At 46.6% G+C, this 23436-nt stretch overlaps 1 protein-coding gene across 4 annotated transcripts in view; it reads right to left on the reverse strand.

Moving 5' to 3' along the window:
• The window catches only part of COL4A2 (collagen type IV alpha 2 chain), a 177084-nt gene that overhangs the window by 107000 nt on the left and 46648 nt on the right, over window positions 1-23436 (reverse strand). For 3 of the 4 annotated variants that reach the window (XM_082675330.1, XM_082675327.1, XM_082675328.1), the window contains exon 4: window positions 15699-15779. In XM_082675330.1, the coding sequence (XP_082531456.1) occupies window positions 15699-15779 (81 nt within the window). Of the gene's footprint in view, window positions 1-15698; window positions 15780-16491; window positions 16505-23436 lie in introns of those variants that run through there. The other variant, XM_082675329.1, reaches the window with a different exon arrangement.

The following is a 23436-nucleotide window of genomic DNA, read 5'->3' on the forward strand; positions in this document are numbered from 1 at the left end:
GTCTGGGTTCAGAGTTTGCTTCCTCAACTCTCCAACGATGTGACTTTGGACTACTCACTGTGTCGTTCTTGATTTAATTTCCTCAATGTAAAAGAGGGACCACATCACAGAGCCCTTCTAAGGACCGGGAGTCAAGGGATGCAAAGGCTTCCCACACTTCACCCACCATGAGCCACCAATAAGTATGGGTGTCATCACAACTCAGAGTGACCCAGATGGACCCTGTTTCCTGTTTGATTCTATCATTCGTATCAAGGGCTAAAACCGAACAGGATGAATTACCACTGTCTTAGGAATAAAACTGCAGTTCAGTTGACAACTGAAGCATGATGACTGCTTCAATTTTGTTAACAGCCGATCCCATTGGGAAGCCTGTCCACTGAGGTATTTGATTTTTACTTTTTAAATAAGAGAAGTCAAATATTTCACCACCAAAACCCTTTTACAATGGGCATTCTCTGAAGGTAAGATAAAATACGTCCTTGACATGTACTAGCTACTAAAAGTCCAACTAAATATCAACGCTGTGGAGGCGCGGAAGGCTGCCATTTGTAGAACATTTTTTCACCCACAAGATGCTTTTGCTGCCCAGCTGGCATCGCCTGGGTGGTATGGGTGAGGGAAATCCTGAAGTTTGGGATTCTAAATCAATACGGTTATTCTAGAGTCCCAGAGCGGAACAGATACCCCAAGTGAGTAAGAGTGCTGGGCGGAAGAACTTACAATGAAATCTTCATGATTCTTTATCAACTGTAAAAACAGGCAGCGGACATCCCCACTCTGAGAAATACTGTGTGTCTAAAAATAAACTGTTTAGTCACTAACCCATATGGTTATTAAAGAAGGGGGTAGATAGTGCCATAGTGGGGAACATACAGGAGACTCCATACAACACTTTGGAAATAAAGTCTTGTGAACCAAAACAATGGCTTTCCATAACAGCCACTGTGCTCGCCCCAGACAATGGGTAACTTAGACACACAAACAAAAGACAAACAACAGAAGCTTCCAAAAAGGCAAAGGAAACACCTGCTACTTTTTAAATGGAAGAAGACACTAATGACTATTTCATATGGAGCCTTTATAATGTATGCTTCACCGTAGTGACCACAAAATGAGATTTAAAGCTGTAGAAAATTATCAGTCCAGCAATACCTACAGTTAGTGGGGAATTTTGTGTCTTTTCAGGTTATCTCTATTGGCAATAGGAGAAAACATGTTTATAGACAAAAAAAGGTTACTCGTCTTTCAGAAACAACATGTAAAAAAGGATGGCAATATATGCATAGATACCACAGACAACAGTAAAATGCCTCTAAATTGGAAACGACAGCATAACACTGATTATTTCGATTAAAAAATAGCATGAGACAGATGCCAGGAAAGTGAAACCATACGGAGGCTACTTCTCACGTCTACATTCCCGATTTGTCAGGAGGAGACTTAAGAGCTGCTGAAATAGTTCAGAAATCACATGAAGGAAAAATGGGTCAATCTGGACTGGTCTTCAGAGACAGAAACTTTTTTTATTTAACAAAAAAGACTATTGAAAAGTTTGGGGAAAGTTCTTCTCTTTGTGACTGACCCCCCCCCCCACGCCCCCCCACCATGAAAGGTCCTTTCAGAGATCCACGTCCTAGGTGGTCCACGAGGCCCCAGGGCGTCCGAAATCAATGGTACTTTTGTCAACACCTCCTTGAAATATCCAATGGCACACATTTCTTTTATGCTTTAAGTTTCTATGAAATACAGTAAGGACACTTGGAAACTCCAGGGGGTGGGGGGCGGATGTAGCATTTTTATTAAAAAAAAAAAGGAAAAGGTGAGGGGCTTCCCCCGGCTACTCGGGGTGGGAATGGGATATGGGATCTTGGCTGCCCCTGCAGGCGCCTCGCCCATCTATGAGCCAACTCCCTGTCGGTTTATTCCAGGAATTCCTGTTGACGCAAAGCCAACAGAATATAGAGATCCGTGGGGCAATAAATGGTGGAAATGGGAATGACAGTGAATTCCTGGAACGGCCAACGTCAGACCCGAGGCAGAAAAATTCAATTCTAGAGTTATCTCCTACGGCAGTGACACTGCCCGATGAAACTTCCCAAAGAACGGGAAACGTCAATGCCAAAAGTAGAAGGACGCTTGATGTCTTTGAAAATATTTATTCCTGCTTGTTCAAAGTGCTTAGGAACATCTGGACTAGGTTTGATACAAAAACTTGATAAATGTAGACAGGCACTAATGTATTCTAACAAAGTTTCAGGGCATTAACAACGCACCCACCCGGGGCTTTATTTTAAGTTCTAAGATAAGATTAGATGCTATAAATAACTAAAATCCCATGTTGAACACATGAATAAAGGGTTTTCTATGATAGTAAACTGCTAGTCTCCTGGAAACATACACAGAAAAGGTATAATATTTAATAAATATAAAATGCATACAATTAAAATACATAAATGTACATGTGTGTATGTATGCACACATATATGATGGATCCATTTCAAAAATCCGAGGTTATTTATTGTCATATGTATATCTTAATTCTAAGAAGAATCATCTTATTCCAGGCACTTTTGCTACTTCAGTGACTGTTAGGAAAGGATACAGGATGACAATTCAGCATCCCTCATCCTCCATACATGTCAGCTTCAAAGGACTAATCTATTCATCTTTCTGATCAACATGCTATTTCCATGACTCATCTTTCCTTCCAAGATAACTGACATTTTTGAAGGGCACCCTTTTGGTTAAATTTTATTTTTTTTCTACTCGAGAAGTCTTTTTAATCTTCTGGAATTGAGGAGTTCATTTTCACCCACAAAGTTCTTTCTGTTTACTTCCTTGGTCTGATTATTCTACTTGAGGGTATGCAGATGGCTACACATCCTTTTTCATCAATGCCATCCTCAAAATAAAGTCCTAAAAGTACCCGTGGCAATGAACATTTAGACATCTCCTTTTTGGTTAGTAGCCGTGTCATGGAATGTCTGTGTTTGAAATAGATCAGTATTACACAAGCAAAGATGCATAAAAAAAGATAAAGGGCAGAAGAACACCCTCATTTCCACCATCTCCAAATCAGAAACTTTGGCTCCACCTTTCAGCAATTTCACAGTAATCAAAGTAAAATCTGGGTCAAGGCTGAAAAATTAACCGCACAAATGGAAGACCAAGAATCAAAAAGCAAAACCCAAAAGGAACACAACAAGAAACTTACTGCAAGAAAAAAACGGAGTTTTGGGTAGACACACATCGCTCGTGAGCCAGCGCAATGGTGTGTTTGGTGAAAATGGGTGATGGGATTTTTTTTTTTTTTTTTTTTTGCGGTACGTGGGCCTCTCACTGCTGTGGCCTCTCCCGTTGCGGAGCACAGGCTCCGGACGCGCAGGCTCAGCGGCCATGGCTCACGGGCCCAGCCGCTCCGCGGCATGTGGGATCCTCCCGGACCGGGGCACGAACCCGTGTCCCCTGCATCGGCAGGCGCACTCCCAACCACTGCGCCACCAGGGAAGCCCAAGGGTGATGGGATTTTACGACACAGTCCTAGAAGCACAGCATCCAGACCAGAGAGGAAATAGTCTCCCTCCACTTCACGCTGGTCTGGCCGCTGCTGGAACGCCAAGTTCAAGTCCGCAGGCCAGGACTCCAGAAGGGAAGTGAGAAACTCAGAAGAAGGAGATTAGAACGAGGGTACAATTTTCATATGAGCAACTGGTCAGGAAGTCAGGGGCACCGGTAATGCAACAGTTGATACTTTAATATGAAAAAAGGTTAGGAGACCATGTTCTTCCCTAAGTTCTGCTGAGATCAGTAGATTTGGAAGGAATGGAGTTGTGATGGGGCCTGTGGAGGGACAATGGAAGAGAAAGCTCACTGGGGTTCCGGGAGCTTTGCGGTTGAAGCGAGATGCTAGAGGATGGCCATCACCGGGGCGTCGGAGTTTGTGTGTAGTTGTGGGATGGGATGGGGAAGGTGGGATTCCTGTTCAGGAAGCAAGCAGGTGTCAGAGCTAAAGCTTTCCTACGTGGCAATTTTCTCAAGAGCTTTGGTGACAGCAATCACAGCACATGCCGTGGGGGGTGTCACCTCCCGTACGCCGTGATGGTCATGCTGGTCCCATGAACCATTTGTCAACAGTGCTGAACTGTGCTCTTATTAACGGTATTACATTTTAGTGGTCTAATTGTAACCGAGCAGGACCCTATGCGGTCTTCCCGGGACAGACCCTTCCCCTACACCCTCGGCTGTAGCTCCTCTCTGAAGTACCCAGATAATAGCATCTGATGCACATTTCCTGAGTTGTTTTACAGATGCTAAAAGCCCCACCGAATGGAAGAAATTAAGTACTTGATGATCAAGAGCCCCCAGGCCTCCTGGCGCCTAAGGATTGATAACTTTAACCCGTGACACCACCTTGTTACCTCACCATCGACCAATCAGAGAACTGTGCATGAGCTGATCACACATCTGTGACCCCCCTCCGTCACCTGGCCTTTAAAAATGCTTTGCTGAAACCCTCGGGTTCGGGGCTTTCTGAGCACGAGTCACCCATTTTCCTTGCTCGGCCCTGCAATAAACCTTTCTCTGCTCCAAACTCTGACATTTCGGTTTCTTTGGCCTCACTGTGTGTAGGGCCCTCGAACTTGCGTTTGGCGACATAATAATGGTCGAAGCTCACCTGAAGCTACTGATATAGCTACACTGTAACCAAATGCATAACTTCAGCCTTCTTGGATTTCAAATGAAACATCCTAATGCTATTATTTAGTTCAACCTCTTTATCCTTGTCTCTAGTTGACCGGGAGTTTAAGAAAACAACTATTTAAATATAATACAATTACAGCACTAATATCACTTTACTGTAGAGGTTAGAACCCGTAGAGGTTAAGTCTATGTCTTCAGGACGTTCTTCAGTTCTTTTTCTATACAACGCTTGAGAAGCAGGCTGACGTCATGCCCCTGGCATCTCTTGATTTCAAAATATACTCTTTAAAGGCAAGAAAAACACTGGCCAGAGGAGAAATGATTTCAAGCAAAGATGTGAAGCTGACCAGGGAACAGAAAGAAATCTCCTAGGGGCTCAGATACGCTTTTGCTTTATTTCTTGTCTATGGCATGTCTTACGCCGAGTTTCTTTTAAGTGAAGCTGTGGAATCAACCTTATTGTCTGGAAATTTTCAGTGGGATTCAGTGTTAAGCGAGAGTCCCCAAGAAAAATTCTGTTTTTGAGGAAGAGTTGAACTTTTTAAGTTCAACTTTTAGGAGGTGGATTATTTTCTTTTGCAATAACATATCATACTTTTCATTAATTGGGTATTTTTTAGTGAATTTGACTCTAGATATATATGAATCTATTCTGAGTTGTGTGTGTGTGTTGTGTGTGTGTCATGTGTGTGTGTGTTGTGTGTGTGTGTGTTTTCATTAAGTAACCAGGAAAGCCTTTCTTTTCTGGAGTCCTCTAAGAACAGAATGACTATTCATCAATCTCAGATGTATTCTTCCGTTCTTCCTGGGTAAGACGTTGGGGAGATTTGCCAAGGTACTGCACCAACAATTCTATCATTCTACGATGAGAAATACAAATATTTGTAAAACAGCAGGTGTTAAATGATGAGGAATTACCCCCAAGGCCTTCGAGTGAGGAAGCCGTCTTCCTGTTGCAGCATTTTGCTTGGATTATCTGGCCTCCTATTCACCCCCCTCTGTCTTTTGGGCTGTAATGGTGCGCTTTAGGGCTGTGGGCACATAGTAAACTCTGTTAAAGATTTGTGCATCTCGCCCTCAGCGGCAGGTGTATCCAGGCTGCCCAGGTATAAGACAATGGGCTACTTCTCTGAGTTGAGTTGAAAAGAGTAGAAGTGTTAAAAGCAACATCCACAAAAGAAAACCGCTTCCTAGTCAGTCACAGGGTTCTGTTCATTTTGTATCCAATCATTGCACACTCATTCGTCCTCAAAGCCATGGCAGTATGTCTTTTACTGAATTAAGAAAGGCTAGTCTTGTTGGCAGATACTAAATGCAGGTGCAGGGCATACAAATGACCTTGACATCAGGGTTCTTTCGAAATATATCTTCACGAGGTGTAAAAAATGCCATTATCACCATTTGGAGTGTATTTTCTCAAAAAATCATGCAGAGCTACATACATGCCAGCACTTTAATTCTTATTACGGAGAGACCAACTTCTCCATAAAATTCATCTGTCCTCTGTTTCTTTATTTAAAACAGACTTTAAGTCTGAAGAACAGTTAAGTGCTTTACAAAGACATTTTAATGAAAAACATCAATGGTGACAATGCAGCTAAGAACTTATTAGGCCAAAGATATTATTTACCCAGAATTAATGACTTCCATTTCATTTCGTTTTGCTTTCTTTCGCTGGAACCTTTCTGGTTCCAGATCTTTAGGAATTATCCATCCTAACGGTGTTTTGAATACAAAAGCTTTTGTTCCCACGGTGGGGTTTTAGGGCCTCGCAGGGGCTTAGGAGGGAACTGCCGTCAATACAGGGCTTGTACTGGGTTACAGGAAGGTCTAGTCCGGCTTTGATTCTTCTAGAATTCAGCCTTCTAGACTGGACACAGAGAGGAAGGGGACAGGGATATTCTGATCTTTCTAATCAGTGGGGAAATACGCCCTTTTGAAGGCTTGCTTTCTACTTCCCATGTGAGTCAGACATCTGACGACTTGAATGACCTGGTTGTCTACACCACAATGGGCTAGTTTGGGTGGGATGCCAGAGGGCTCAGAATCACAGGCTGTTCAGGCTCTCAGGTTGAGCAGTTTCTTAAGAAAATTCTGACATGCCTAAAGCATTTAAAAATAAATTCAAATTCACCTGAATGCCAGTGATGTATGTAGCATCTTTGCCTTTGACTATTAAGGACACGGGTAGCTTCTTCTAATTCAAAAAGGAGAAAATAAGGCAGAGAAAAGACGACCCCCTCCCACTCTAGAGTGAGGAAATTGTGCCTGTGCCACTTGGTTTTGTCATTTCTGTCATTTTTCTCTGGTTATTATTTACTATCTCTGGAAGAAAATAGGAAGAGTAATTTCAAAAACGTGCAATCTGCTAGTTTTCTCTTTATTACAGGAGCAGTCCAGTTTAAGAGTGCTTAGACGCAGGAGCATTTAGCCTCTTGTATAGGCTGCCCCAGTGAACTGGACACGGATGCCTTTTGCATATGAAGACTCGACCTCTCTTCCTACTGAGTGAGGGAAGACAAATTCAGAGAAGATGTTTCCATTTTCAGATGGCATTTAGAAAGCACGTCATATTTGGTAAGAATTTTCCTCTGGTCATTTTAGAAATCCTGCAATTGTTTACTAAGGATGGACTGGAGGTGAATAAAACAACACAAAGGTCTTTGAAGACTGGCATTCCTTCTCTAAGAGAAAAGGATACGCTTCAGTGCTGTACCTGTCAAAACATTCCATCGGAGGAAGGAAGACGATGGATTTCCAAAGGCAGAGCTTAAGTCTGGCTTCAAAGAAGAGTAGAATGTTCCTTTCTCTCACCCCGGTTTATCAGTGGTCTCTTGGAGTCGGTGTGAGGTTTTCAGTCAAAACTCAAAACAGTATTATTATCATTACCCTGGCTCTGACCCACAGATATGTTTTCCTCGAGGCCATGAAAGGAAGGCCATTTCCCCAGAAATGTCAACTTTGGACCGGAACACAGTTAATTATTTTCACCATCCTTGGTGCTGATGGCGGGTGTGGATGGCCAGCCTCCCTGAGGTTTTGATCGCTGAGGCCACTGCCCAGAATCCACGGTGCCCCTTGCCCACATGCATCGACCAGCCGGCCAGCCTCTAGGCATCATTTTTGTGCTTCTGCATATACCATACTTTCACCAATGTCCCAGTTTTCCATAAAAACATCTAATATCAGTCTATGGTCAAAGGGTTGGGAGAACAGGGACCTGCCTAGGTAAAAAAAAGTTATTTTTTTCTCTCAGGTTCATTCTCTCTTCTGCCTGAGCTCTGAGAATGTCTACTCTATGCTCCTTTTGTTTGGATGGAAATTCAGAAGGGAACAGAGGGGTGCGGTTCTCTCAGAAAGAAAGAGTGGGCTTCCCCCGGTATTTCTAGGGCGGTAGACACCTCAGGCAAGATTGAGTGTTTGTAGACACTAGGTAAGCATCTTTCATTAGCAACACCTGGAGACAAGAGCGCAGTATGATTTTTTCATTACGAAGGAATGTGGTCTAGGCTGCCAGAGCGACGTGTGTGTGTGTGTGTGTGTGTGTGTGTGTGTGTGTGTGTGTGTGTGTGTGTGTGTGTGTGTGTGTGTAGTTTCACCAGAAGTGGGACAAATGGATAAATAAAATACGTAAACATTTAGAATTCTTCCTCTGCACTCAGGTACTAAGCTGCCCACGTGTCAGTGCTTCCTTATTAATCACGGATCACGTGCCTACTGTAAATGCTAACTACATTTTTTTAATCAATTATCTGCTCTGCTGTTACCACAGCAGCAGTGTCGTGGGCAATTCCTGTTGTGGTTGATAAATGCTAGGCCACAGCCACTATGATTAATGTTCACCCATGATTTTCACGATCCCTATTATTTAATGAGGCATTTTACTGGAGGAAACATGGGAGTCCAGGACAAAGTTTGTCATGCTTCAGATAAGGGACATGATGGTTTCAATGGCATGGAAATACATTTTTTCTCTAAGTGCTGACTTTCAATCATCAGATTCTGTCTATAGTGATGTTCTTTGAGTCCATGCAGTGAGGTGGTATTAACATTTCGTCTTTTCAGGATTTAATAACATATTCTTTCGGATGGGCTCCAAACTGGCCCGTTTTCTATCAAACTGTGACTAGTGTTAGAATGGTGCTTTGAAACTAAACATTTCCCTTACTGGGGTGGGGTTGGGAGCAGGGGAGTAAAGCCAGAGATGCCACAGTTCCTTCTCTCTGCTCCAGCTGCACAATTAAATCATTTCTACAACACTTGATTGAAAGTCCTACTCTAGGGCTTCCCTGGTGGCGCAGTGGTCGAGAGTCTGCCTGCCGATGCAGGGGACACGGGTTCGTGCCCCGGTCCGGGAAGATCCCACATGCCGCGGAGCGGCTGGGCCCGTGAGCCATGGCCGCTGAGCCTGCGCGTCCGGAGCCTGTGCTCCGCAACGGGAAAGGCCACAACAGTGAGAGGCCCGCGTACCGCAAAAAACAAAAAACAAAAAACAAAACACATCACTTATGTGCGACGTACAAATTAGGCGGGCAGCGTCTACATCTGCTGAAGTACTGTTTTCCTCACAGAAAGTAACCCAGTAATGGAGCTGGCTGTAGCCACAGCGGCATCGGGCTAGCCAGAACCACTGCCGTCCCAGAGACGCACTAAAAATAAGCACACGATGTTGAAAGTAGGTGAGAGCTATGTGTCGACAAAGGTTATACAAGCCCAGAAGCCAGGAGGGGTTTTTGCTATTTCTGAATCATTCTTCGCTCTTTCTGGGCTGTGACAGGGCAGAAAATGCGCACGATGAATTCCGTCAGGTCTGCTGAGCAGACCAGTAACAGGCATCTGCCTGGAAAGGCAGCAGCTGGTTTGGAAAGAGGTCTGCTACAGCAGCACTGATATTTTCATTTCGCGCTCGCACGTGTCTCCCCAGAGCTGAGACAGATGGCCGTGTGGCTTAGGGGAACCCACCGGAGTGGCAGAGAACACACAGCACACACATCTGGAAGATCTATGTTCTGAGCATCTCCCTTTGCTCCACAGTGGTCACCAGCCTTTAGATATATACTGAGCATTTCAAAGAAAACAATTCAGTTTTATTGCCACAGCCCAGTTATACACATCTGAGGGTAAGGTTTATGATTAGCGACGCACGACAGAAGATACCGCCATCAGCAAGACTACAGCTCTCCTTGGAAGAGACCTTATTGCCACAGTGACTGTGGTTCAGAGCTGCTCAGGGCCCCTCTGCTCCCTTCCCTGATGCTACGCGTCTGCTTCCTGCATCTCTTGGTTGCTGCCTACCTGGGCTGACAGGCGAGGGCCAAGGCCTGAGTCTCCTGCACCCCATCCATCCGTCACCACCCATCTCCGAGAGCTTTGTGTTCACACTTTGCTTCCTCTCTCACTCCGTTTCTCTCCGGTTTCTCTCACTTTGATTTATATTGTTGAATTTAAGGAATCTTGTGAGGTCGAGAATTATTTGCTCATACTTTGACCCAAGTCCAGGGACCCACAGACTGTGGGAAACTCTTAGCTACATGAAAAAAATGCAACGGCCAAGCACAACTTGCGCCGGTTCTCAGCCTTTGCTTAAGAGAGTGAGCTTGTCAACTGCACCCTTCCAGGAGCTGAGGCTCCAGTCTTGGGGCTCCTGCTGCCAGGCCCGTGGAGGGCGAACATGGGGGGGATGACTGCACAGTGATGGGGAGATGCCAGGTCTCTCCCTCCGGGTTGGGGGTTCACCTCTGGGACCAGTCACAGTGGTGGTTTCTCCTTTTCCCACCCCAGCCCGACAGGCCGTCTAACCACCTCAGTAATTCCCAATGTTTGGGCCTTACTCGGTCTTTGTATGAACCAATTTCTGAATACCTGATTGCCTAGGAAAACAGGCGTCTTGCGAAGGTTAATGCCATTAAAAGGTTGAAATCGCCTATCTGATCTGAGTTTATGGTCAAAAAAGTGTCAGGGGAACAGGAACCTGACTGAGTAACTGAGATAATGAATTAAAATTGACCTCGGTTGGAAAAATCTGAGAACTTCACAACCTTTTTGGTGAGGTAATGCACAATGGCAAAGGCATCTCTATCTGTTGAATCAGATGCCTCCCCTGTTCTCTCTCCTGTTTTCCATACTATGAAGCTTTGTATCACATGGAGGCAGTCACTCTGCTGTGACAGAAATTCTGTGACAGAAATTCTGTAACAGAAATTCTCTCTGATGCTTGCAGCTCAACTACCTTCCATCTCCACCGTGCGTAGAGAAAGAAAGAAGAAAAAGAATAGAAAAAGAGGACAGGGCTTCCCTGGTGGCGCAGTGGTTGAGAATCTGCCTGCCGATGCAGGGGACACGGGTTCGAGCCCTGGTCTGGGAAGATCCCACATGCCGCGGAGCAACTAGGCCCGTGAGCCACAACTACTGAGCCTGCGTGTCTGGAGCCTGTGCTCTGCAACAAAAGAGGCCGTGATAGTGAGAGGCCCGTGCACCGCAATGAAGAGTGGTCCCCGCTTGCCACAACTAGAGAAAGCCCATGCACAGAAACGAAGACCCAACACAGCCAAAAATTAAAATAAATAAATAAATAAAAATGTTACCATTCTTTAAAAAAAAGAAAAAGAGGACAAAAGGGAGCCCACCTACACTCCTACAGTGTTGGTGGGAATGTAAATTGGTGCAGCCGCTATGGAGAACAGTGTGGAGGTTCCTTAAAAAACTGAAAATAGAACTACCATACGGCCCAGCAATCCCACTACTGGGCATATATCTGAAGAAAACCATGCTTTGAAAAGATACATGCCCCCCAATGTTGATAGCAGCACTATTTACAATAGCCAAGACATGGCAGCAACCTAAATGTCCGTCAACAGAGGAATGGATAAAGAAGATGTGGTACATATATACAATGGAATATTACTCAGCCATAAAAAGGAATGAAATTGTGTAATTTGCAGAGATGTGGATCGACCTAGAGATTATCCCACTAAGTGAAGTAAGTCAGAGAAAGATAGGTATCAAATGATATCATTTATATGTAGAATCTAAAAAAATGATACAAATGAACTTATTTACAAAACCGAAATAAACTCACAGACGTAGAAAACAAACTTACGGTTACCAAAGGGGAAAGGGGAAGGGGAGGGAGGGAAAGATTAGTAGGAGTTTGGGATTAACAGATACACACTACTATGTCTAAAATAGACAACAAGGACCTACTGCATAGCACACGGAACTCTATTCAATATCTTGTAATAACCTATGATAGAAAAGAATCTGGAAAAGAATACAGATTCACATACATATATTTAAACCTGAATCACTTGGCTGTACACCCGAATTGTTGTAAATCGACTATACTTCAGTAAAAAAGCAAAAAGAATAGAAAAAGATATGGGGGCTGGACATCTTTGTCTGGCGTGACGAGTATGTGACCATTAGCGGTGGAGAAAGTCCGAGAATTTAGTTAGTTGCCTTTCGTTGTGGACAGCACCCTGTGGAGTACTGCTGGATTAGGACTTACACTTTCTAATTACTCCAGTATACACAATAGGGATTATTTGAAGTCGAAACCCTCTAACAACAACAAAGTCTTAACTCATTTCTTAATATACGATATTTGTTTTTCTCTTTCTGACGTATTTCACTCTGTATGACAGTCTCTAGATCTAACCACGTTAACTCACTTCTTCAAGTTATTTACTTTTTGGATTCACTAAGCAACTGAAGAGATGGCTGGAAAACTGGCTAGAGAATCACAACTCTTGAGTCAAGACAGCAAAACCTCTTTTCTCTGACTGTGTGCTTCCCCCCATCCCCTGGAATCTCCTCCATATAGGTTAACATCTGGCCAGAGGTGTGCAGACACAAAAGATTACTGGACTGGAACACGAACTCATCTGAAAGTCGGAGAGCTCGAGTTCGGTTCTGGACTGAGACTGGAGCAAGTCACTTAGCCCCAAATGTCACTGTCCTCCCATGAGAACTGGCAGGTGTGGCTAGGGCACCCTCTGCACCTCCCAGCGCTGGCCCGGGAGCGAAGGGTGCGCAGACCGCTGGGCCTCAGCTCCCCCCCTTCCTGCCCCCTCTACCGATTTGCTGGAATGGTCCACGGGGCGGCTGGCTCTGTCTGCGAGACGCAATTCTCTTCCTGTGACAACGCGCCACCCGCCACTCCAGGGCGGGGAGTCTGGCTCGATACAGAGCTTGCTCTCTCGGTTAGGACGAGAAGTCCTTTGGAACCAGAATCCACAGTACCTTTGTGATTTCTGCGTAGAGTCTACAAGTTACCCAGTGACATACAGTTTCTGGTGTTGGCTGTCACCATGGCGAGGAAAACATTAACTGGACCCCGTGCCCATATAAGGCAGAGTGAGCCCGGAGCTCGGGGAGCGTGGCTCTGCAGCCAGGCCCCGTCACAGCTGCTACGGTGGCACCGAGGGGAAAACAGACAGCGAGGGACCCCAGGGGAAGCTGTGGGAAAGAACAAACTATGCACACAGCTCTCAGAGTGGCAAAATCCACCCACAGCTATTTTTGTGTATTACATGACTTCTGAAAAATACTACCCATCCCAAAGCAGGGCAGAAATAGCTCTGCTTTCGATAGGATCCCATCTGGGCAGACTTGTTAATGAACAAATATTTAATATACACACACCAGGTTCGTAGAATGGACACGGACATTCTATTTTCATAAATGACTGTGTAAAGTACATGCGACTGTCCTAACAATAAATATCTTCAGTAATACGCTGGGCTCACCCTGTAGACAATGATAAATGGGGTTAGTTATTTCTCCTCACTGGGTTTTCTTCTGATCTCTTACCGTCAGCCATTCCTATCACCTTACTGATCAATATTCAATAGCACACCTGAATCAGTCGGGCAGCCCCGGGTGCTGACAGTTAGAACCACTGGGGTTGGATCTGTGGGGTCCAGGAACGGGGTCTACGTCTCTCTTCATGACTCCAAACGCTCCAGAGAGTGGCACCTGCAGGCCAGTCCCCTGGTGGGGTACCGCTGGCCCTGGCTCTTGAACAAACTACCTGGACAACTGCCAAGTCTCAACTTAGTTTGACCAAGATTGATAATGTGTCTGAAGGAAAGTCAAGCCCATGCTAGGTCACTCATGTTAATGAAATTAACCAGAAGGTGTCATTTTCTACTTTTTGGCAATACGTAGAAACAGAGACAAGGTATTTTCTTAATCAGGGATGACAGGAAATAACACCTGTGCTGTAAACTAGGGGACCTGCAGAAATTCTCTTCTGATGACCTCTTTGAGAAGACCCTCAGAGTCATTTAAGAATCCACTGCTGTGCAGACGGCATCGCATACAGAAACAATCAGAATGAACTACCTTTATGGAAGAACAGCGTTCTTGCAAAAGCATTATGGGAGTTATGTTCACGTATTGGTTCTACGTTAACTAATCATAAAGATTGAAAAAGAACAGACCCAGCCCCCTTCTACTCAGTCTGGGTTTGTTTGGCAGATCTCAGGGAGAATGCAGGTCCTATCAGAGCTGGGGTCCCTCCAACTCAGGCATGTCTCACAGATGCTTGTACAACACTCGTTTGCCTTCTTTGTGACCGCAGAAGGCTGAGCTAGCCAAGCGCTGGGGAGGGGAGAGCCCCGCAGTCAGGCTTTTCACCACTGCCCCAGAACCATCGCTGGGAAAATCTATAGCAAGGGACCCCAGGGGAATTTAAGTCTCATGGAACGGTTTCCATATATTTAAAAATACTTCTCCTTGTTAAATGCTGATAAAGCATCTTCAACTAGCAACTGCTTAAGCATAAAGTCCCCACTCCAAGCAGAGGAACCCTTTATTAAAGCAACAACAGCAGAAACTGTCACGATGAACACAGCCCGTGGAGACGGAAGCTTTGATCTCCTGGCAGAAGATCACTCCTCAACTGTGAGCTATGCCACTAAAATAATGGGGAGTCGCATGTTAGTACATAAGCCCACCACATTTATAAAGGGGTTCCCTGCCACGCCTTTTACGTATTTGACTTTTGGGGGCGACTCAGGTAGGGAAGGACGTAGGGTATGACACCCAACCTCAGAGGCAGGTCTCCAACCAGACGTCTCTTCCTCCTGGTGGGTAGGGATGGAGCACGGCTACTTTGAAAACTGACTTTAGAATTCAACTTGGTGAAACTCATTTGGAGCCCCCGAGGATGGCTGTAATTCCTGGTTCCAACAAGGACAGGGCAATGCAGGCGAGAAGCCCCAGTGGCCTCTTACTACCTGGCATCGGACAAGCATGAGTCCTAGAGGGAACTGCGTGATTCCAAAGCGTAAGGACTCAGAAGACTTTGTGATGTAAAACGAAATACTGCTTCCCACAGTGCCGCACACCAAAATGGGCTTAGACGTGTAAACAATTCCTTTTTAAAATCAGCAATACCAAGACTCAAACATCAGCTTTAAAGGCTACACTTTGATTGAACGTATGACACCCAAAATCAGGTCCGTATTTCAAACTCTGCCAGATGTTACGGTGATAATTTGGGGGGACCGTTTTTCTCTGACTTACCTATGAAGTGGGATTTACATAAAGGGCATTCAGGGAATGAGTGGGATCATTTTAAAAGCCAAAGCGATTCTCAGCGGTATAATGGCAGCGCCCTCCAGTTTAAATGGCTATTGCGGTATAAATGCGACTATGCGTTCTTTAGGCAGTGTTTTTACAAAATGTATGCTTATATATGATAGAAATATAAAACGCAGTTGCATGATGGGTACCTATATGCATACACGTGTATTTGTGACAACAAACAAGAGAAAAGAGGCTTGAGAAAGTTAACGCTGTTCTCAATGTATTAAGAAAGTGGTATAAATCGACCCAATTTTGCATTATATTATTGTTTGCTTTGTGGGAAAGAACGCGCCTGTATTAAATTTCTTAGGAATGTATGCAAAGGACTTAACCAGGCAGGATGCGGCACTTCGTTCAAAATGGATGTGTAAGGAAGATAATACTGCAGTGTTGCGACTTACCCATCCTCCTTTCTCGGGATAGCACTGGCAGCCCCCACTGCAGTCTCTCCCTCCACAGGGCACATCGAACTTCTTCACGCCCTGCAAAAATGAAACACAAAGCAGAGAAGTTACCACAACACTGCAGCTACACTATGCGTCATAGTGCCAGGTGCTAAGAGCCCTTCCAATTCTAACAACTACTCATTCAAAACTTTCAGTAAGTCTTTAAAAAAATAGAATTTAATTTTCAGAGCAGTTTTAGGTCCATAGCAAAAGGTACAGAGACTTCATGCACAGCTCCCCCGGGCCCCAACCTCTCAACCGAAAACATCCCTCACCAGACGGGACATTCGTTACCATCCGTGAACCTCCACTGACACCATCACCCCCCAAAGTCCACAGTTTACATCAAGGTCGCTCTTGCTGCTGTACCTTCTACGGTCAATAAGCCTTTTTCCAGTGTCTATTAAATGCCAGACACCAAGCTAGATCCTGGGGCTCGAAAGTCAAGGAGAACTTTGCCTGGATCCAGGGATCCCACGTGAAGTGAGCCTTGGATACTGTGTTAAGCCCTTTGGCTTGGAGGAGGAGTCCAGGCACGTAGGAAGCAGCCCTTCATTCTGCCTGGCAAGGTGGGGGATGGATTCTGGGAGGAGGCGTCCAAGGCTGAGTAGGATGGGGTTTAAGATAAACGCGCAGGGCACTCCAGGCCCCATTACACAGCACGGGTCCCGGTGAATTACAGGGAGAAGGGGCTTCTGATCCGGAGGCAGAATTTGCAAATACACCTGGTAGGATGACAAACCCTCACCTCCATCACAGGGTACCCGCCATCCACGGAGAAGCCCCGCGCCCCTTCCCTTTCCCTGAGACGTGCTCATATAGGGTGCCGAAGAGGAGGGGTTGGGGAAGAGGCTTCTCTTAAGTATTTATTCAGTCGGGTTGGGGTGACCTCCGTGAACTTTTCATCAGACACCGAGATAGAACTCCTTGATGACTTTAGTGGATGACTGGGCGAGCTCTCTGGCTGGACGACTCCAGCGAGGAAAAATGCACTTATTTCTTGCCCTCTATCTCAGAATTTCAGGCAAAAGATGGGCTTGGAGATTGGACCGTGTCTGAGCTCTTCCTTTCAGACAGTGTCCACAGCACTAAATATTTTGAGTAGGAAATGACAATCAGATTGGCCGTCTTCTCCCCACTCTCTGCTCCGCCAAGTGTCGGCCCTGCCCACTCCCACCCCCGTCACCCCTGACAGGCGAGCAAGCACAGCTGGTCACTGGGGAACCTCCGTCTGGCTCGTCACTCTTGGCCAGACCGTTCGGATCCCCCATGCAGCCCATCCGGTGGGGACCCTGGGCGCGGTGAGCTCTGGGGAGCACTCAGCCAAACCTTACGGAGCAGACAACACTTCCCGACAACAGAACCCATCCCAGCTTTAAACAAAACCGCGTTTCACCATAGCGACTCCATCCTCGCCTGAGTTGTCTCAGTGACTAAACAGGGGGTCACTTGGGGACTCCCTCTGAAGTTTTCTGCCTGTTGTTTGTGTTAGCACATCTGCCGGCATCTTCCCCGTTCCCGAAGGTTCACGTCGAGGTGCAGATGGGGCTGCCTGGCCACCTCGGCAGCTCCTACCGGCACGAGGCTTCCTGGACGGTCAACCTTAGCGGGCACACGAGTAAACCCTGACTCAACACCATCTGGCCAGAGCTGACCTTAGACCTCATCAGCAATGCACTGTCCTTTCTTAGAGCTGATACATTCCTTTCCTTTGCTAACTGCTTTCTACCGAGAGGTCTCATTTGAGAGTTTCACAGGTTTTGTTCTTATTATCATTCTTTACTAATCTAAAACCGGTGGCATCAGTCACTACTTTGAAGAATTCAAAAAAATCTGAAAATCTCAAACCCTTTAAAGAAACCAGCACCTCTAAAGCCTTTTGAACCTCTTGGTTATCCTTCTGTCCTAAGGCAATGGGAACGCCCAAGCTCCACAACGTGAGAGCAAACGTGGATAAAATCCTTTCATGCCCTTCAAATATGATACACGGTATTTGCCAATTTTTTTTTATGGCTTCAGTGTTTAACTTCAGTGGGGCTCATTTCTAAATCCCACAATTTGGCATATTTGCTTTTTTTACAACCAGCTCCGTGCCAAGCCATCGGCGTGTGGGTGACGATGAGCACCAAAGTGAGAGGAGCCTGGATGGGCCGCCGCATTTGTCCTTTGTACCATGTACGACCGTGAGGCGAATAGGTGCCCTGGCAAGGTGTCCCTGGCTCACACAATCATAATTCGTTTACCAGTTGTCTGGAAAGGGTAGGGGGACTCCTCAGGCTGAAGGGTGAAGCGTAAGCCCCTGTTCCCCATCTGGTGTTTCACAGGCTCTTTTTAATTTTGACTGTAAAGCCACTTGCCAAATCCCTGTATATAAATCAATGGTTGAAATGACTTTAATGGTTTCAAATCGATCTAACAGACTTTCTGTTCTAGGTTTAGGACATGCACTGGATTTAGTTATAGCAATGAGTTCTTCACAACCCGCTCAAAATTCAATAGCACTTTTCTGCTTCTGGAACTAAGACTTACAGGCTTGAAAACTCCTGGCCTCAATGCTTTTCAACCACGTGCGCGTGGTTCAGATACCCCGACACAGGAGGTGAGGGAGACATTGTAGAGAAGCAGCCCTCCACCCAACAAGCCAATCTCCATCATGGAAACTCCAGCCCTCCCGTGCGTGTTTCCCATCGGCATCTTACATATCCCACAGAGGGGCTCGGAAGAATTCCAACAGCGACAAGAGCCCTAAGTACCTCCTTCTGGAATGTCAGGTCTCCAGGATGAACAGAAGTATTTACTTCACTAGGGCGGGGCAAGTGCTCCAGACATCTCTCAGAGGCTGAACAAGTCGCAGGCTGAGCCCTGGCATTCCTCCGACAGGACCTGGGCTCTGGAACATTCTCAAGGTACATATACCCTCCTGAGGGCCTCGGATGAGGAGTGTTTGAAGTGCTACGTGGGGTCCTGCATCTGTGTTCCAGCCCCACCCCCCAAGAAAAGCTCAGTCCAACCACTGCCCAACCCAAGCCCTTGAGTCCACGCCCGAGTTTACGGCTCAGCACGACTCAAAGACCGACCGTGGTCCTCTTGTCGGCTCCTAATGAAGGTGACAAGCTTCCTCCCCACCTCACACCCACCTCAAGAGTCCGCCCCCCACCCTCCAAGATGACAAGCTGGCCCTGGCTCACACCTTAACTTCAGAGTTTCCAGGAGGGCATGATTTCACCGAGAGGTCCAAGCTCTCTCAGAAACATCAATTCAATCCTCCATTAGTTCCTCACTTCAAGTCCGAATCCCCGTCGGTCACACAGTGTGGAGCAATACTCCGGCAGCAGCTCTCCCTGAGCTCCCCTGCAGGTCACCGAGGTCAATGTCCAGCATCTCGGTGGGAGATGCAGCTCCCAGGGCCAGGAGGCTCCTGGAGACTCACTGTCACGGACCAGCTCCATCTATTCACCGAGCAGGCCAAACGCTCGCCCTGGTTTGGACACCCTTCATCCCAGCGCAGACAAGCGCTCACGGCCCCGTAGGACCAATGCTGAAGATCCGTGAAGACTGCAAGGACTCCCATCCCTGGAGAACGTTCGAATCCAACACGCACGGGTTCCTCTGCCCCACCGTCACACAGAAACCCACCCAGGCTCCGGGCCCCGGAGGAGCCTTCACCACACGCTTCCCAGCCCGGAGCATTCAGGGAAACACTTTCCTTCAACTGCGTCAGCCAAGGAACCCTAACTCGCAGTTCCAAACACATATGGCAGCTGGAAGGAGATCACTTATCCACCTTTTCACTTTGCAAGTTCACTCCTCCCTCCCTCCCTCCGTCCCTCCGTCCCTCCCTCCCTTCCTTCTCCAGTGTTTACTCTGGGTGATGCACGGTGCTGGCCGCGGGTACACAGTGGGGAAGAGACCATGTAAACAAGTAGACGAGAACGAAACCTTCATCATTTCAGTTATGGCAAGTGCCATGAAGAAGGGGGTGGTTCGGAGCGAATAAGAGAGAAGGAAGCCCCACATGTCAAACCACGCCTGGCGGCACAGAGGGCTGAGCGCCGGCCTTTCTCCTGCGTTGCGCCCCGTTCCTCCGTGCGCGCCCACCCTGAGAGGCCGACCTCCTGCCGTGTAACCCAAGGCCTCTGCTGCTGGAACCGTGGGGACAGACGGGGAGCCGCCAGCCCTCAGGCCCAGCATCGTTATCACCAGGACTCGGAGCAGCTAGGATTGCAGCGAATTGGAACCCACCCTTCTCATGACCCTTAGGATGCACCCACGTTGCTTCCGGGCCAGGACTCCATTTCAACTCATTGCTGATCTATCGTCCAAGACAGACAGCTCATGGCCTGGGACATCCTGAATCCTACTTCTCAACCAAGAACCATCTCCGCTGCTACCAAGATGCGTGATCATTTCAGACCGGGGATCTAACTTCCAAACTGTGGAAGGAGGGGCACCAGGGGGATGCATCGCTACTTCCGTCAGCAGATGAACGAGCATCACTGAGGACACTCCCATCCTGGCAGCCACCTCTTCCGCCACCAGACTAGAGACCAGCCCCACTGGCCTCATCCGCTCCTTCCAGGGAAGGCAGAGGAATTTAGCTTGCTGGGACACGGGGGAAGGACGTGAAGTTCTTTTTCTACAGAAATTTTCCATTCTTTAAAAATCAACTTTTATTGGAGGAGGGTTGATTTACAATGTTGTGTTAGTTTCAGGTGTACAGCACAGGGAATCAGTTATACATATACATATATCCACTTTCCTTTAGATTCTTTTCCCAGGTAGGTCATTACAGAGTATTGAGTGGAGTTAAGGGACAATGAATTTCGACATCACGGTAAGCTCTTGACATCTCAGAAAGTGTTGCAGAGCTGACAGGAGTAGTTTTGAAAACTCAATGTGAAATATAAGCTTTGGGAAGTAAGAGAGAAGCAGCATAAACGTAAGAAGCCCAGCAGACCAGGAACGTCTCTGAGCTGCAGCTGCAAGAGATGAAGGGGAGGTAATCCTTGCAACAATTAATAGGAAGAAAACCCATACTGGCGAAGAAGGAGTGGAGTGGGAGGGGAATGGGGAGAGGACGGAGGCTGATTGATTAGAGGCGGGGGCTCAGACACAGCGTCAAAGAGGCGATCCATCGCGCTTGACACGCCGCTGCTCCGTCTACACCCTCGCTACCCCCAGCCTGCTGTGTGGACGCAGAATCAGCATCGCCTCGGTGCTAGTTAGGATTGCAGACCCCGCCCCAGGTTTCCCGGGTCAGAACCTGCTTTCTAGCAGGATTTCCAGGTAAGCACGTGAAGTCTGGAGCACTGCGCTAGGTTAACGGGCTGGCATGGAGAAAGGGGAATTTGCTTCTAGACAATGAGGCAATGCAAACCACGGAGCCATCTCTTCAGTGGAAGAAAAGTACTACTTCCTGCAGGGTCACTGTGTCCCTGCCTAATGTGGACCCAGGCATGTCCATCCTAGACAAGGGCCAGCCCTCGACATCCTTTGCCGCCTGCCCCCTGGGGCACAAGTAGGGTGGCTCTGAGCACCCAGGACACAGTTTGAGCTTCTAATCAATCGCAGTGCCAAAAAATGGGAGTTCTCTTTTCTTTACTCAAAGCATCCTTTTAAGACTTTTTTTTTTTGCTGAATTTTATCCTGTCCCGAATTAGTAGCCAGCATTGCTGTGCTGATTAGAAATTCTAGGAATTGGAAACGGCCTGGAACGCTTAGGAGCCAACTGGCAATGTAAGGCCATAGGATACATGTTCTAGAAAGCCTGGATCATATTCTACTCAAATGGAATGCAACAGATGGTTTCCCGGGGCAACGTGGAGAGGTCTGAACAAGAGACTTTTGGGTTAGCTTTCTATATGGGAATTCTTTTCTTAGGAGCCTTGTCTGAATCTTGGCATCATTACACTTTTTTAAAAAAATTTTTATACATCTTTATTGGGGTATAATTGCTTCACAATGCTGTGTTAGTTTCTGTTGTACAACAAAGTGAATCAGCCATATGCACACATATATCCCCATATCCCCTCCCTCTTAAGCCTCCCTCCCACCCTCCCTATCCCACCCCTCTAGGTGGTCACAAAGCGCCGAGCTGGTCTCCCTGCGCTATGCGGCTGCTTCCCACCAGCCAACTATTTTACATTTGGGAGTGTATATATGTTGATGCTTCTCTCACTTCGCCCCAGCTTCCCCCTCCCAAGCCCGTGTCCTCAAGTCCATTCTCTATGTCTGCGTCTTTATTCCTGCCCTGCCACTAGGTTCATCAGGACCGTTTTTTTGGGATTCCATGTATATGCGTTGGCATACAGTACTTGCTTTTCTTTCTGACTTACTTCACTCTGTATGACAGACTCTAGGTCCATCCACCTCACTGCAAATAACTCAATTTCATTTCTTTTTATGGCTGAGTAATATTCCTTTGTATATATGTGCCACATCTTTTTTATCCATTCATCTGATGATGGACACAGGTTGCTTCCATGTCCTGGCTATTGTAAATAGTGCTGCAGTGAACATTGTGGTACATGACCCTTTTGAATTATGGTTTTCTCAGGGTATATGCCCAGTAGTGGGATTGCTGGGTCATATGGTAGTTTTATTTGTAGGTCTTTAAGGAACCTCCATACTGTTCTCCACAGTGGCTGTATCAATTTACATTCCCACCAACAGTGCAAGAGAGTTCCCTTTTCTCCACACCCTCTCCAGCATTTACTGTTTCTAGATTTTTTGATGATGGCCATTCTGACTGGTGTGAGGCGCTACCTCATAGAATGATTTAAAAATACATCTATTTGCACGGGCTTTAGTTCATCCTACAGGCATGCAAATCACCCTAGATGCGTGGTCTAGACTCCCCGGGGAGTCTTTCTTCTCTGGGAGAACAAAAGTCATGGAATGTTCTACGCAAAGCCAGGTTCTAGCTTCCTGAACCAGGCATCTATCAGATTCAAGGAGAGACTTTCCGCCTTGGGCCACCGGCTCTCTGGCTGCCTGCAGAGACTGCTCTGCCACTTCTCACTGGAATTCAGGGAAGAGTCGCAGTAGGGCTCAAGGGTAGCGGCTGCAGGATTAAGGGAGCGCCCGGTCCCACTTACTGCCGTCCTGCATCCTCTTTGAGCAATACGCTGGCATCAGGAGGAGCCGCTGTCACATGGCCTTCATCAGGGATGGCGCAGCGGCAGGCACAGAGGAAAAGCATTTCCTTGGCAGCCCGGTGAAAAGTGGGTACCCCGTGCAGGTGTCCGGGGAGCAGCCCCACTTCCAAACACAGAGAGAACTGCTCACTGCCACCTCTCCCCATGTCAGATACTTAGGACATTTAAAAATAGGTTTAAAGAACCACTTGGATGCCAGAAAATAATACACACAAATGACTTAGGCTCTTTAAGACTAGCTCTTTCTTAACTACCAGTGTGAACCATCCCTGTATATTCAGAGGACAAATCCACAGACGTGCGCCCAGCTTTCTGCAGATGTGAATCTCTTTAAAGTTGATACAATACACATAAAAGAAAGAAAAAATGCTCACCATTGTTCTCAACTTGCACAGAAGAAACGAGTGTTAATCAAATTTACATGAAGATGCAAGAACAAAACTCATTTGTCCCCAAAGAAAGAATATTTTGTCCTCCACATGTTCCAAGAAACGTCTTGTCCAAGAAAGCCTTTTAAGCCAACATACCTCCAGCCA

The sequence above is a fragment of the Grampus griseus genome (genome assembly GCF_964374135.1).
Source record: "Grampus griseus genome assembly, chromosome: 18".
NCBI classification, from domain to species: Eukaryota; Metazoa; Chordata; class Mammalia; order Artiodactyla; family Delphinidae; genus Grampus; species Grampus griseus.